This window comes from Hemitrygon akajei, chromosome 2, assembly GCF_048418815.1.
Source record: "Hemitrygon akajei chromosome 2, sHemAka1.3, whole genome shotgun sequence".
In the NCBI taxonomy this organism is placed as follows: domain Eukaryota; kingdom Metazoa; phylum Chordata; class Chondrichthyes; order Myliobatiformes; family Dasyatidae; genus Hemitrygon; species Hemitrygon akajei.
Window position 1 is genome coordinate 105,381,129 of NC_133125.1, and position 13,054 is coordinate 105,394,182.

A 13,054-nucleotide genomic window follows, 5' to 3' on the forward strand; every position below is an offset into this window, starting at 1 on the left:
GTTGATAAGGAACTTAGCCACACTGCAGAAACCAGGAGAAATTCCATATGAGGAACTGGTCAAGCTCATGGGGAACCACCACAATCTGAAACCTTTGTTGATAGTCCAACGGTTCAAGTTTCACAGCCATTTCAGGAAGCCAGGTCAGTCTGTGGCTAATTTTGTGGCTGAGCTTCAGCAGCTGTCGGAGCATTGTGAGTTCAGAACCGTGTTGGATGATGTGCTCTGTGTTAGATTAGTATGTGGCATTAATAATGATGCCGTACAACGCCGCTTGTTGGGGGAAACCCCACCGTTGACTTTCAAGAAAGCCCTAGAGATTGCCCAAGGCATGGAGATGACTGCTGAGAAGGGATATTCACAGCTAGACAAAGAAGGTCTGGCCGTTGTTTTTGTGGTCAAATACTTTCATCAGTACCTCTATGGACATGTATTCACAATTTATACGGACCATAAACCACTGAGCCTTTTTAGTGAGACCAGATTCATCCCACCGCTAGCCTCAGCCAGGTTACTGAATTGGGCTCTCACATTGTCAGCCTACCAGTATACTCCAGTGTGCAGAGTGGGTGGGGATAATGCAAATGCTGATGTGCTGAATTGACTACCTTTACCTGAGTTGCCTGTTACTGCACCTATGCCTCCAGAGACTGTGTTTTCATTGGCGAGGCTGTCAGAGACACCTGTAAAGGTGACCCAGATCAAGCAGTGGACAGAGAGGGACCCAGTCCTGTCTTCAAGTCAAGTCTTTCCTTTTACAAGGTTAGCCCAGAGTTGTGGAAGGAGAGGAACTGAGGTCTTATACCAAACGCAAGACAACTGAGTCTGCAGGATGGCTGCATTGTCTGGGGGTGGGGGCGAGGGTCATCATGCCCTCCCCTGGCTGTTCACAGATTGTGGAGGAAATTCAAGAGACTCATCCAGGGGTGTCTCGAATGAAAAGCCTTGCAAGATACTACATCTGGTGGCCAGGAATGGATCAGGATCGGAGAACAAGGTAAAATCATGCACGCAATGTCAGACCAATCAGAACATGCCACCACCAGCTCCTTTGCACCCATGGGAGTGGCCAGTCTACACCTGGTCTAGGCTACATTTGGACTTTGCTGGCCCCTTTATGGGGCAGATGTTTCTTGTAATGGTAGATGCACACTCCAAATGGATAGAAGCTCACATCATGAGCAACATCACAGCCCCCTCGACCATAGACAGACTCAGGCAAGTGTTTGTAGTCCACGGGTTGCCTGACACTCTGGTCACTGATAATGGCCCGACATTCGCCGGTGAGCTGTTCAGTGAGTTCATGCAGCAGAATGGCATTCATCACATTTGGACGTCCCCTTTCCACCCAGCCTCAAATGGTTTGGCTGAGCAGTGAAGGAAGGCCTGAAGCGGATGAAAGGGGATTCTCTTAGTAGCCGGCTTTCACGTTTCCTGTTTAAATACCACCTCATGCCACGGACTACGACTGCACGCACTCCAGCAGAGATGCTGATGGGGCGTAGGCCCAAGTCAAGATTGGACCTGCTGCGCCTGGACATGAAGGCAAAAGTGGAGAGAAAGCAGGAAAAGCAGAAGGAGGGACATGATCAACATGCGCGGGACAGACCGTTAGAACCGGATGACAATGTCTATGTGAGAAATAATCAGCAATGGCTACTTGGGGTTATTCTTGAGCAGAGTGATCCAGTCTCCTATGTTGTTAAGCTGACTGATGGGCGTGTTTTCTGCAGACATCAGGACCATGTGCGCCTGCGTCATGATACAGGCTCAGAGGTAGACAGTCCCATGGAGTTTCCAATGGTGAGACAGACTACTGGGGAAGCATGTCCACCAGTGACTTTGCTAGAGAGAGAGAGAGAGTGAGAGAGAGACACTGGCAGAGGGGGCAGAGTCCCCTGAGGAGGATGGACATTCTCACGCGGACACACAGACCCCTCTCATGTCCCCAACACCAGATCCACCCGAAACATCTTCACCAGCAGTGCCTGCTGCGTCACCGGGGGTAGTGCGTAGATCGCAGCACCCTGGCAAACCTCCTGACAGACTGAATCTTTGAGTGGATAGTTTTTTGTTGTTGTTAGATTGAATGTTGAATTTGCCATGTTTTTTTAAAGTGGTTTGTATTGGTAACCTGTTGCTAATGATACCACTGTTTTTATTTCCCAGTTCTTTTATATTTGGGGAATGTTGGATTTTAAAGGGGGAGAAGTGTTGTACAGGTTCCCCTGCCATCCAAAGGTGGAGTGTTCTTATGAAATGGTTCGTAAACCGGAATGTTGTAAAGTGAAGAAGCAATTACCATTTATTTATATGGGGAAAAAATTGTGAGCGTTCGCAGACCCAAAAAATAACCTGCCAAGTAACACACAAAACCTAAAATAACAGTAACATATAGTAAAAGCAGGAATGATATGATAAATACACAGCCTATATAAAGTAGAAATACTTGTCTGCAATTATTGCAGCATGTCCACTGTAGCGAAAATCTCACGCAAGCGAAGCGCTCTTGGCAGAAACACTTGGCGCTATGAGGCTGCCAAATCATGCCAAATAACACATAAAAATACACAGCCTATATAAAGTAGAAATAATCTATGTACAGTGTAGTATCACTTACCGGAATGGGGAAGACAGCGAGCACACTGATGATGGTGTGTTAAGCTGAGTCGTCGGAGGTTGGGGTGGTGGGTGGTGGGTGGTAGAGGAGACTGGGGTGTCACCTCATCGTCGTCTGTTTCCATCAGGGCAGGCAGGTTACCTTCTGTTTCTGCCTGCCTCGATGTTGAAGGTCAAGGTTCATCGTCTGCTGTTGTTGATGTGCGAGGCTTGAAAAACAACAGTATGCTTGACTGCTTAGCTTTGCACATTTTTCTATCATACAGTTCCTTGTGAGCACTCAAACCATCCTGCAAATATGCCCTAAACCTACGTACCCTTTCAAAATTAAAGTTGCACTTTTCTGCAATCATTGCAGCGTTGTCAATTGCAGCGAAAATCTCACGCAGTTGCTTCACATTCAAAGAAGATTTTCGCTTTTACGATAAAAAGACGCCCACTTTATATGCATGTCTACCCTGAGAAAGACTACAATGACCATGAAGCCTTGTGCGGGCAGTTGTTCACGCATGCGTGTACGTGCGTACACACGTGCATACGTATGTGTGTACGTGCCGATTTTTTTTTCCCCTCTCCAAATTGATTTTGGTTCGCTGCCTTCCTGAGTTTGATAAGTGAAACTACACCATACCTACAATATTTCTGTTTTATGTAGGGTGTAAATTTATTATGTCATTCCTGCTTTTACTACCGTAGATTTCGCACTACAGAGCGCACCTGATTAAAAGCCGCTGGCTCTAATTTTAGAAAGAAAATCAATTTTGTACTTGTACAGGCTGCACCGGATTTTAGGCCGCAGGTGTCCCACGTTGTAATATGAGATATTTACACAGAAAGTTATTACACGTGAGGATTTTTTAACTTTTAATTAAATCCATATGGTAACAAACAAATACATATTGCAAATGCTTTTTTTCGAACCGTGCCTGTAATACGGCTACTTTTAAATATACATACGTATCGGTAACACACAAATTACGTTGCATATACATTCCAATATCTCCTAGCGACTGGTAAAAATATATATACTGCAGCCTACCAGGAAAAGTTATTGATCGCCTTTAACTTAAAAGCAGCGTTTTGGCTCCGCCGCTCCCCTCTCCCCCCCCCCCCCCCCACCTTCCCGTTTATCGCAAACCGGTATTTCCCACAAGACGCGGCGAAACCGGGTGTGACGTCATAGCATCCCGCGATGTAGTACAGAAAACATACTAACAAATGAATTACTAAGCGAAAATATTATAAACTAAATAACTGCCATAAAGGCAGCACAATGCTTTTCTTCGAGTGTTTTCCATGTTGATGAGGGTGAGTACAAATGACTGATTTACAATAATTTAATTGTGAAAGTGCGCTTGATTTATCGTACAATTTCATTGGACCTCTGTGAACTACTCATCAATTTTATTGGTCTACTGTTACGAGGCAAAATGTTTTTGGCGGCATGAAAAAAAACCATGCATTAGCCGCACCGTAGTAAAGGCCGCAGTGTTCAAAGCTGATCAAAATGTGGGAAAAAAGTAGCGGCTTAAAATCCGGAATCTACGGTATATGTTAGTGTTATTTTAGGTTTTATGTGTTATTTGCTTTGATTTGGTAGGTTATTTTTTTGGGTCTGGGAACGCTCAAAAAAATTTCCCATATAAATTAATGGTAATTGCTTCTTTGCTTTACGACATTTCGGATTACAAACAGTTTCATCGGAACGCTCTACCTCTGGATTCCGGGGGAAACCTGTATTTATGAAAGGCCCCTTCATTTGAACAGTGCACATAAACAGTGAGAGCTACAGCATGTTTTTAAACTCTTGTCAATCGAGATTCTGTGTCTTCGACAATATCGGTAATTTTGAGTCAGTGCTATATGACAAAGAAATGGTTTGATTAACACATTGTTAATGGGTAATTTGGCAGTGGCCAGGAGAGAGCAGACCCTTTTAAGTATACTTGTGACCACATTGTGTGGTGGTGTTATTTTTGAGGCGGCACTACTCTTGAATGATTCCAGTGGATTTTCTTTAAGATGTTCATTTTAAATGTTCATTCTCAAGTGAAGAATGGTTGTGGAATGTTTCTTAATGTTGTTACTCAAATCTCACTCCACAGATTTGGGGCATTTTGCTTTCCTACTTGGAACAAGCTCATGCTTTGTACATGTTGTATTTTCTATTGAAGGTGAAACATTTCCTTGCCTTTTTAAGCTTTTCTCTTTCATCATATTATCACTTGCCGCCTTTGTTTCCCTCAACATGTGAAATTCAGCTCCATTCAAAAAAATTTAACAAGTCTTTGTTCAAATTAATAACTAACTTTGACAGAAATATAATCTTTAAAGAAGGGCAAAGATGGAGTTGCAGATTGAGGCCTATTCATGGAACAGTTGTCGAGAAAATTGATGGAGTTAGCAGTTTTGGATATGTGAAATATTTGTTCTGATATTCATGATCTGTTTTTTTTTGGTGTTTGAATAAAGTATCTGCCTGTTGTCAGAATGCATTTGTGTCTGAAATAGCATTGTGAGTTGTGACAAACTGGGGCAAAATTATTTTTCTACGGTGGCAATACAGTCTTATTTTGTGTTAAAAGCACATTTCCTATATTGTTTCACATTTAACCACTTTTGCATGTTTTAGTAAAATCCATCATACACTTTGCAACAGAAGTGAATTCCAGAAGTAGCAGGTTGGTTGCACTATAATTTATATCCTTGCTGGCCGCCAGTTGGACTGGATATTTTTTGTTATGCAGTACCTCCTTGGCAAAATGGAGGTTTACCAAAAACTAGCTCAATGCATTGATTCTTAATCAGGCAAAGTTAAAGTCTGTAACTTGTTCTCTTTCTATGTTACGATTTTGCTACCATGTTTCATCTATTTTGTATAGAGTGTACTTAAGCAGCCATTGTCTGATTAGATTAGGTATTTTTTTTAAAAACTGCTGTTTGAATCTGAACCAATGCTTCTGAAAAAATGGAGCAAAGGATTTGGCAACATTTTGCAATGCAGAAATCCCTAATCCTTGATCCTGGTGGTATTTACCTTCTAGTTGTACTGGAATTCTCATGTTTTGCTTGACCATATTACATTAGTATAATTTTGCTTATGATAACTGAGAAAACCTATATGGTGCAAGGAATACTATTTCAGGTCTAAAATTGTCTTTCCCATTTCCCATTACTTTCCTCTCACCCTTTCTACTTCTGAATGCAGCCTACAGAGTTCTTTATTAGCTTCCAGCCCACCAGACTCTTCAATGGATTCTCGATTTCTGAAAACTCAAACAAAATTGCATGACAAGACGCACATTTCTTTCCCCTTTCATACCCTCTTAATATTTAAAAGTTGTGGCTCCCTAGACTGCTCTTCCATTCCTCCCTGACAGCATTTTATAATGCAACAGCAGGAGAAGGATCACCTGTTCTTTTACCACTTCCCTTTCTTTCCACTATCCAGAGACCTAAACCTTCTCTTCAGATGAAGTAGCACTTGTACTGCTTCCATTTAGTCCACTACATTCATGTTCTCAGTGTTGCTTTCTCTATGCTGATTGGATGACTGTTTTGTGGCATACCTGAACTCAGTCTACAGGAAAGATAGTTTCTGGTTGCTTGCCACTATTTCACCCACACCCACTCCGACTCTTGTTGGTGATCTCCTGCACTTTTGCAAAACAGCCCAAGCTGAGCTCGAGGAACAAAACTCATTTCTCATCTGGGTATGTTGTAGCCCACAGGACTTGATACTGAATTCCCCAAGTTGAGTTAACTTGCTCTTTTACTTTGTCTGAGAACTGGCCTCTTTCCCCCCCCCCCCCCCCCTCCACCATCCTTTTTTGTATAGTTAGTCATTATAGTGTTACACAGATGATACATTAACAATACCATACATAAACCACTTTAATCTTAACTGTTCCTTTATTTCATGCTTCCACCTTCTCAGCTGCCCAGATTAACTTGTTTCTTTCTGAGTTCTGATGAAGGATCCCAGCCTTGAAATGTTAACTATTCCTCTTCCCAAAGATTCTGTCTGTCCTTCCAAGTGTTTCCAGCATTTTCTGTTTCTATTTTAGATTTCCAACATTTGCAGATTTTCATCTGTAGTTGATAACATAGCAAATTAACTTATCTGGGTAAAGTGCTTGGTTTTTTTTATCAGCTGTTAAATTGAGTCAGATTCAAATTCAACTAAATAAGCTTTAACTAATGGAAAATACTGTGAATTTGGATTTTGACTGTTAATCTTACTGGTGCATATTCAGTGGAACCTTGTGCCAGCAACCAGCTGTGAAAATGGATAATGAGGTTGATTCACTCTATCATCTCAATTGGCTGGATGGTGCTTTGTGATAAAAGGGAAATTGCTGAGGTCTTTTTGGAACGTTGTCAAATCTTGGCACTGACTCAGTAAATAAGCTGTAATTCTGCATGGAAGTAATCATGTCTTGTAACTGGTACATTGAGAACAATATTATGTCTAGTCTTCCTTTGTTAATTGTTGCAAGCACAATTTATATTCAGAATTCTTAACTAAAATATTAAGAATACCAGTTTAGAATTAAGATTTAAAAGAAAACAGAATCAGGTTTATTATCACCGATGTGTCGTGAAATTTGTTAACTTAGCGGCAATTCAATGCAATACATAATATAGAAGATTGAATAAATAACTCCGCCAGAGTTGTTGTACATCTGATGTCGCCTCCAACCTCATTTAAAATTGTCTTTTTGTCCTTGAAATAGCCCTACACAAATCATACCTGGTTTCTGGTACAGGCCTGGGTCGCCAGCATTGAATGCCACAGATCTAGCCTTTAGCAGATGACATGTCTGCTGGTTCATCCATGACTTTTGATTTGAGAATATACAGCAAGACTTTGTAGGCACACACTCATCCACACATGTTTTAATGAAGTTGGTAACAACTTCACACTCACCCAGATTCGAAGATGAAACCCTGGGTACAGTCCAGTCCACCGATTCAAAGTAGTCCTGTAAGCACTCCTGTGCTTCCCTTATCCAAACCTTTTTGGTCCTCACTGCTGGTGCTGTAAACTACAGTCTTTGCCTATACTCGGGGAGTAGAAGTACAGCCAGGTACTTCCTGAAGTGAGGGCTATTGCATGGTAGGCATTCTTGAGGGTGGTGTAACAGTGGTCCACTGTGTTTCCTCTGGTATTGCAAGTGATCTGTTCATGGTAATTGCTTAGTGATTTTTTGTTTTTATATATATTGTGCATTTGACATCTCTGATGTGACAGATTGTTAGCATCTAGAAAATGAAATCAAGTGACAGAAGGCAGGAGGATGCAATCAGCACTGATCTGGATATTATAACGAGAAAGCGAGAATATAACGCAACTTTCGTAACGTTTACCGAAAACATTCACTTCAAAACTTGTCACCTCTTTCTAAGGATTTGATTTCATTTTTTGACAACAGAGCCACCCCACCCTTTCTTTCTACCACCTTATCCTTTCGATACAATGTGTACTTGTTCTTGGATGTCAGGCTTCCAACTATTTTCTTCCTTCAGCCAAGATTCAGTGATGCCCGCAATGTTGTACATGTCTAACTGTACTACAAGATAATCTTACAAGATATACAACCTTATTTTGTATACTGTGTACATTCAAATATAAAAATTGTCCTCTATTTACCACCCTTTTTGATTTTTGACCCCCTGTTACACTTCAACTCATCCCACTGACTGCCAATTTTACCCTATCATCTGCTTGTCCTTCCTCGGTTTCACTGCACACTGTATATACTTGTATACCAACTGCATAATCCTCAATGGTATCACTGTTTCCCATCCCCTGCCAAATTAGTTTAACCCTTCCCAACAGCTCTAGTAAACCTGCCCGCAAAGTTATTTGTCCCTCAAGTTCAGGTGTATCCTATGCTTTTTGTAGCATTCAAACAGAGTAGAATTGGGCAATGAATGCTGGTGTTGCCAGTCATATGAAAAGATTTAAATACTTCATTGAATAGTGAAACAGAAGCTTTTCTTTAACCAAGAAATCTGGCGCACACTGGAAGGCAGTGACTGCAGGGGCAGTTAAGGCTTTTTGGGATTCTGATGTAATTTTTTTATGTGTGATCAATTTTCCTTGATAGTTTTAAAGCAGTTAATGGAGTTAAGGTACATATCGGCCATCATTTAATTGAATAGTCTCAGAAGGCTGAATGACCTTGTCTATATTCCTTAAATAGCTTTGGCATTGGTTATATGGTTTGCAGATCTATAACTCCTGGATGAATGCACTGTTTTAGAATGGTGAATTTAATTGATTTTCATTTTCTTAAAACATATTTCATACTCTTATGCAACCTGACAATTCACTGTACCTCAGTACATGCAACAAATATAAACCAATTTAACAATTTTAAATGTAGCAGTAAGTGGAAAACTAGAGCCAAAAATTAGAACACAAACAAGAGAAAATCTGCAGATGCTGGAAATCCAAGCAACACACACACAATATGCTGGAGGAACTCAGCAGCCCGCAGTTCAGTCAACATTTTGGGCCGAGACCTCCAGCATATTTTGTTTGTGTTGCTAAGAACTAGAAAGCTGAGTTCATCCAGAACACTATTTTGTTGCTCTTAATTCAGATAGTGCGTTTTCATTGGACAGCTACTTCCTATTTCAAAATAGTTCATGTTTCACTTTCATGATCTATTAAAATTAGAGCAGCTTTGCCGTTGTTTACACACAGGAATGCTATTAAATTCTTCCCATTAGACTTGTGTGCATTATTTTTGACATGACGTCCAAAAGGCAACGTTTAGACTAGTTTTGGGCTTCACTGCCTGTTGTACTCTACATCAGTGGTGAGCAACATTTTAATCAGTGAAATGCATCATTTACGTCAACAATCAACAATGTAAAGATGCTAGGGGCAGCTTGCCACTGTCACCACACATTCCAGCATCAACATGCCATCGATACACATTGTTTTATTACAGTAGTGAATTGAAGTTGCAAGGAAAAGCAGTAATTGGGGTAAAGTGTTACAGTTAGAGTGCAATACAGGTAGTTGAAAATTGTGGAAGGCCGTAAGTTAAAGTTTAAGTGTCATTCAACTGTCCACATGAATACAGCTAAACAAAACAGTGTTCCACTGGGGCCAAGGTACAAAAGACAGCACCAACATAACACACACAATGTTGGAGGAATTCAGCAGGTCAGGCAGCATCTAGGGAAATGAAAAAAAGTCAATGTTTTGGGCCAAGACATTTTTTCAGGACAACTAAAAGGAAGTGGGTAGATGCCAGAATAAAAAGGTGGGAGGAGGGGAAAGAAGATACCTGGAAGGTGATAGGTGAAGCCCGGTGAAGGGTTGGAGGGGAAGGAATCTGATGGGAGAAAAGAGTGGGCCATAGGGGAAAGGGAAGGAGTGGGGGGTCCCCTGGGAGAGGTGTTAGGCGGGTGAGAAGAATTATGAGGCCAGAGTGGGGAATAGTTGGGGGGGGGTGGGGAGGGATTTTTTTAAACTGGAAGGGGTAATCTATGTTCGTGCCATCGGGTTGGAAAGAACTCCGATGGAATATAAGGTATTGCTCCTCCACCCTGAGGGTGGCCTCATCTTGGTACAAAAGGAGGCCATAGACTGACAGATTGGAACAGGAATTGGAATGAAATTATTTGGTCACTGGGGAATTGCATTTTTGTCGGACGGAGCAAAGGTCCCTCGCAGAAGCCATCTCCCAATTTATGGCTGGTCTCATCAATGTTGATGAGGTTGCATCAAGAGCATCAGATGCATAGACTACACCAGCAGATTTGTAGGTGAAATTTTGCCTCTCAGTAATGACTGTTTGGGGCCCTGAATAGAGGTGAGAGGAGGTGAATGGGCAGATGTAGCACTTAGGCTGCTTGCAGGGGGTAAGAGCCAGGATGGCGATTTTTGGAGAGGGTCAAATGGACAAGGGAATTGGAGGGAGTGAAACCTGCACAAAGTGGAAAGAGGTGCGGGAGGTAATGATATGTCTGGTGGTAGGATCCCTTTGGAAATGGTGGAAGTTGTGGAGAATAATGTGTTGGATGCAGAGGCTCATGGGGTGGTAGGTGAAGACGAGGAATTCTTATCAGTGTTAAGGTGGCAGGAAGATTGTGTGAGAGCGGATGTTGGGGACATGGAGGAGATGAAGCTGAGGGCAGCTTCACAGTGAAGGAAGGGAAACCCTGTTCCTTGGAGGAGGAGGAGGACCTGGATAAGAGAGGCTTATCCTGGGAACAACAAGAGCACAGCATATGGCACCTATAGTTATGAAAGCGGAAAAAATATGCACAAAAAAAAGCCCAAATCCCTGGGTGGCATGGCCTGTAGACTGATGGTGCATGGCATGTTGATCCTGGAGCTGTGTTGTTGCCAGAGCAGGCACACAGTTCTTCATCACCTGCTAGTGAAGCCGCAGATAAGCTGCAATCCAGTTTGTCTTGAATCAAGTGAACACTGGAGGGGAGCATTTACAGGAGTGTCAGATGGAGTTCAACCCAGATAATTGTGAAGTGGTTCATTTCATAGGTCCAGTTTGAAGACCGAATGTAATATTAATGGTAAGAATCTTGGCAGCGTGGAGGATCAGCGATATCCTGGGGTCCATGTCGATAGGACATTCAAAAGCTGCTGCGCAGATTGACAGTTTTGTTAAGATGGCGTATGGTGTGTTGGCCTTCATCAACCATGGGATTGAGTTCAAGAGCTGTAAGGCAATGTTACAGCTATATAAGAATTTGGTCAGACCCCACTTGGAGTATGGTGTTCAGTTCTGGTCACCTCAGTACAGGAAGGATGTGGATGCTATAGAGTGCAGAGGAGATTTAAAAGGATGTTGCCTGGAGTGGAGAGCATGCCTTGTGGGAATAGGTTGAGTGAACTCAGCCTTTTCTCCTTGGAGTGACAGAGGATGAGAGGTGACCTGATAGAGGTGTATAAGATGATGAGGCATTGATTGTGTGGGTAGCCAGAGGGTTTTTCCCAGGGCTGAAATGAAGGGGCATAGTTTTAAGGTACTTGGAGGTGTACCTACAAGGTACAAGAGTGGTGGGGGCATGGAATGCACTGCTGACAGTGATAGAGACAGATATAGATACAATAGGGTATGTGGTAGAGAATTCTGTAGTTTTCTACAGAACTGTTACAACATTGTGGGCTGAGGGCTTGCAGGACAAGCAGAATCTGGATGGTGGAGGTGGTTTAACACCTCTAAAATGAATTTCAGCACTAATTGTGGAAAACATAATTTATAAGGCTCCAAAAATTGCACCAGGAGCTGGACTTGCGCCCAGGTGATGCGAAAGTGTTGTAATGGTGTTAGCAGTGCTGTTCTCACCATTCGCTCATTGAACAGCCCCACAACCCCAAGAAAAGGATGGTTGTTTAAATTTATTTTTCTGGGAAGTGTAGGCTAAAGAGTAACACCTTTAAGTTACAATGGATTTTTCTCATCTTCACTAGATTGTTTTATATTTGCTAGAATAGTTCTTTAATTGCACAAAGAACAGTTAAATATTAATTAATCTTCATAAAGGAGTCATCTTATTGAAAAACATGTCTTTTTGTGACTACCCATAATGCACTGCTCTGCCACCAGCTGTTGATGTATTGGAATTGCAGTATATTTCTATCAGCAATTATATCATTACAATGCATGTTTATCTTGTGTATGGCTTTGTCACTTTGTTCAGCTGCAAATGATTGTTATGTATGGTATGTGCATAATCATGATTCATCTCAATGTTCTTCAAGCATGTAGAACATTTTGAGAAAGTTCTTCACTTCCTGTGACGCTTAAGTACCCTACCCTCTTAAATAATCTTTAGTTTTCTCTCCACCTTCTCCCTGTTTTCCATCTATTGTACAGGTTAATTATTGTGATTCACAGACCATTTGGTTCATTAAGCCATAATGGTTCCCCACAGAACAATCCAACAGTCTTGCATCCTTATTTTCCGTACAGCCTCACAACTCCTTCTGTCACCACCACCACCATCATCATCTTCACTTTGATTAATTTACCATGATGCTCTTTAATTTAAACTGCGTATTATTTATTTATTTTCAAAGTTGTACAGGTTAGTAGGTTAATTGGTCATAAGGGTATAATTGGGCTGTGTAGGCTCGTTGAGCCAGAAAGGCTTGTTACTGTGATGTATTTCTAAATAAGTAATAAATAAATGTTTTGAAAGAGCATTAACAATTTTTCCCCTTCTTAACAGGTTGCTTTGTTTGGTATAGACATCTTATCTGCCCTCATCACTCGTCTTCAGGATCATTTCAAAACCCACATTGGCACAGGTATATCACTTTTTATTTGTTAATCAGTTTGAAGCACTTGAGTGTGTGAGGTCACTATTATACTATGATCGTCTAACCCATAATATATCTTTGTAAGCTTTCCTTGGAGATTGACTTGAAAGATCCTGGCATTAT

The 13,054-nt window shown here is 41.6% G+C and overlaps 1 protein-coding gene and 1 non-coding gene across 4 annotated transcripts in view; one reads left to right on the plus strand and one right to left on the minus strand.

Annotated features, from left to right (window-relative positions):
* clasp1a (cytoplasmic linker associated protein 1a) overlaps positions 1-13,054 on the plus strand; it is a 313,776-nt gene that overhangs the window by 64,773 nt on the left and 235,949 nt on the right. For all 3 annotated transcript variants that reach the window (XM_073026772.1, XM_073026780.1, XM_073026787.1), the window contains exon 3: positions 12,841-12,919. In XM_073026772.1, coding sequence (XP_072882873.1) covers positions 12,841-12,919 — 79 coding nt within the window. The remainder of the gene's footprint in view (positions 1-12,840; positions 12,920-13,054) is intronic.
* On the minus strand, positions 11,872-11,998 carry LOC140722453 (U4atac minor spliceosomal RNA). Its single transcript, XR_012097625.1, has one exon. It is a non-coding gene; the product is annotated as a U4atac minor spliceosomal RNA (small nuclear RNA).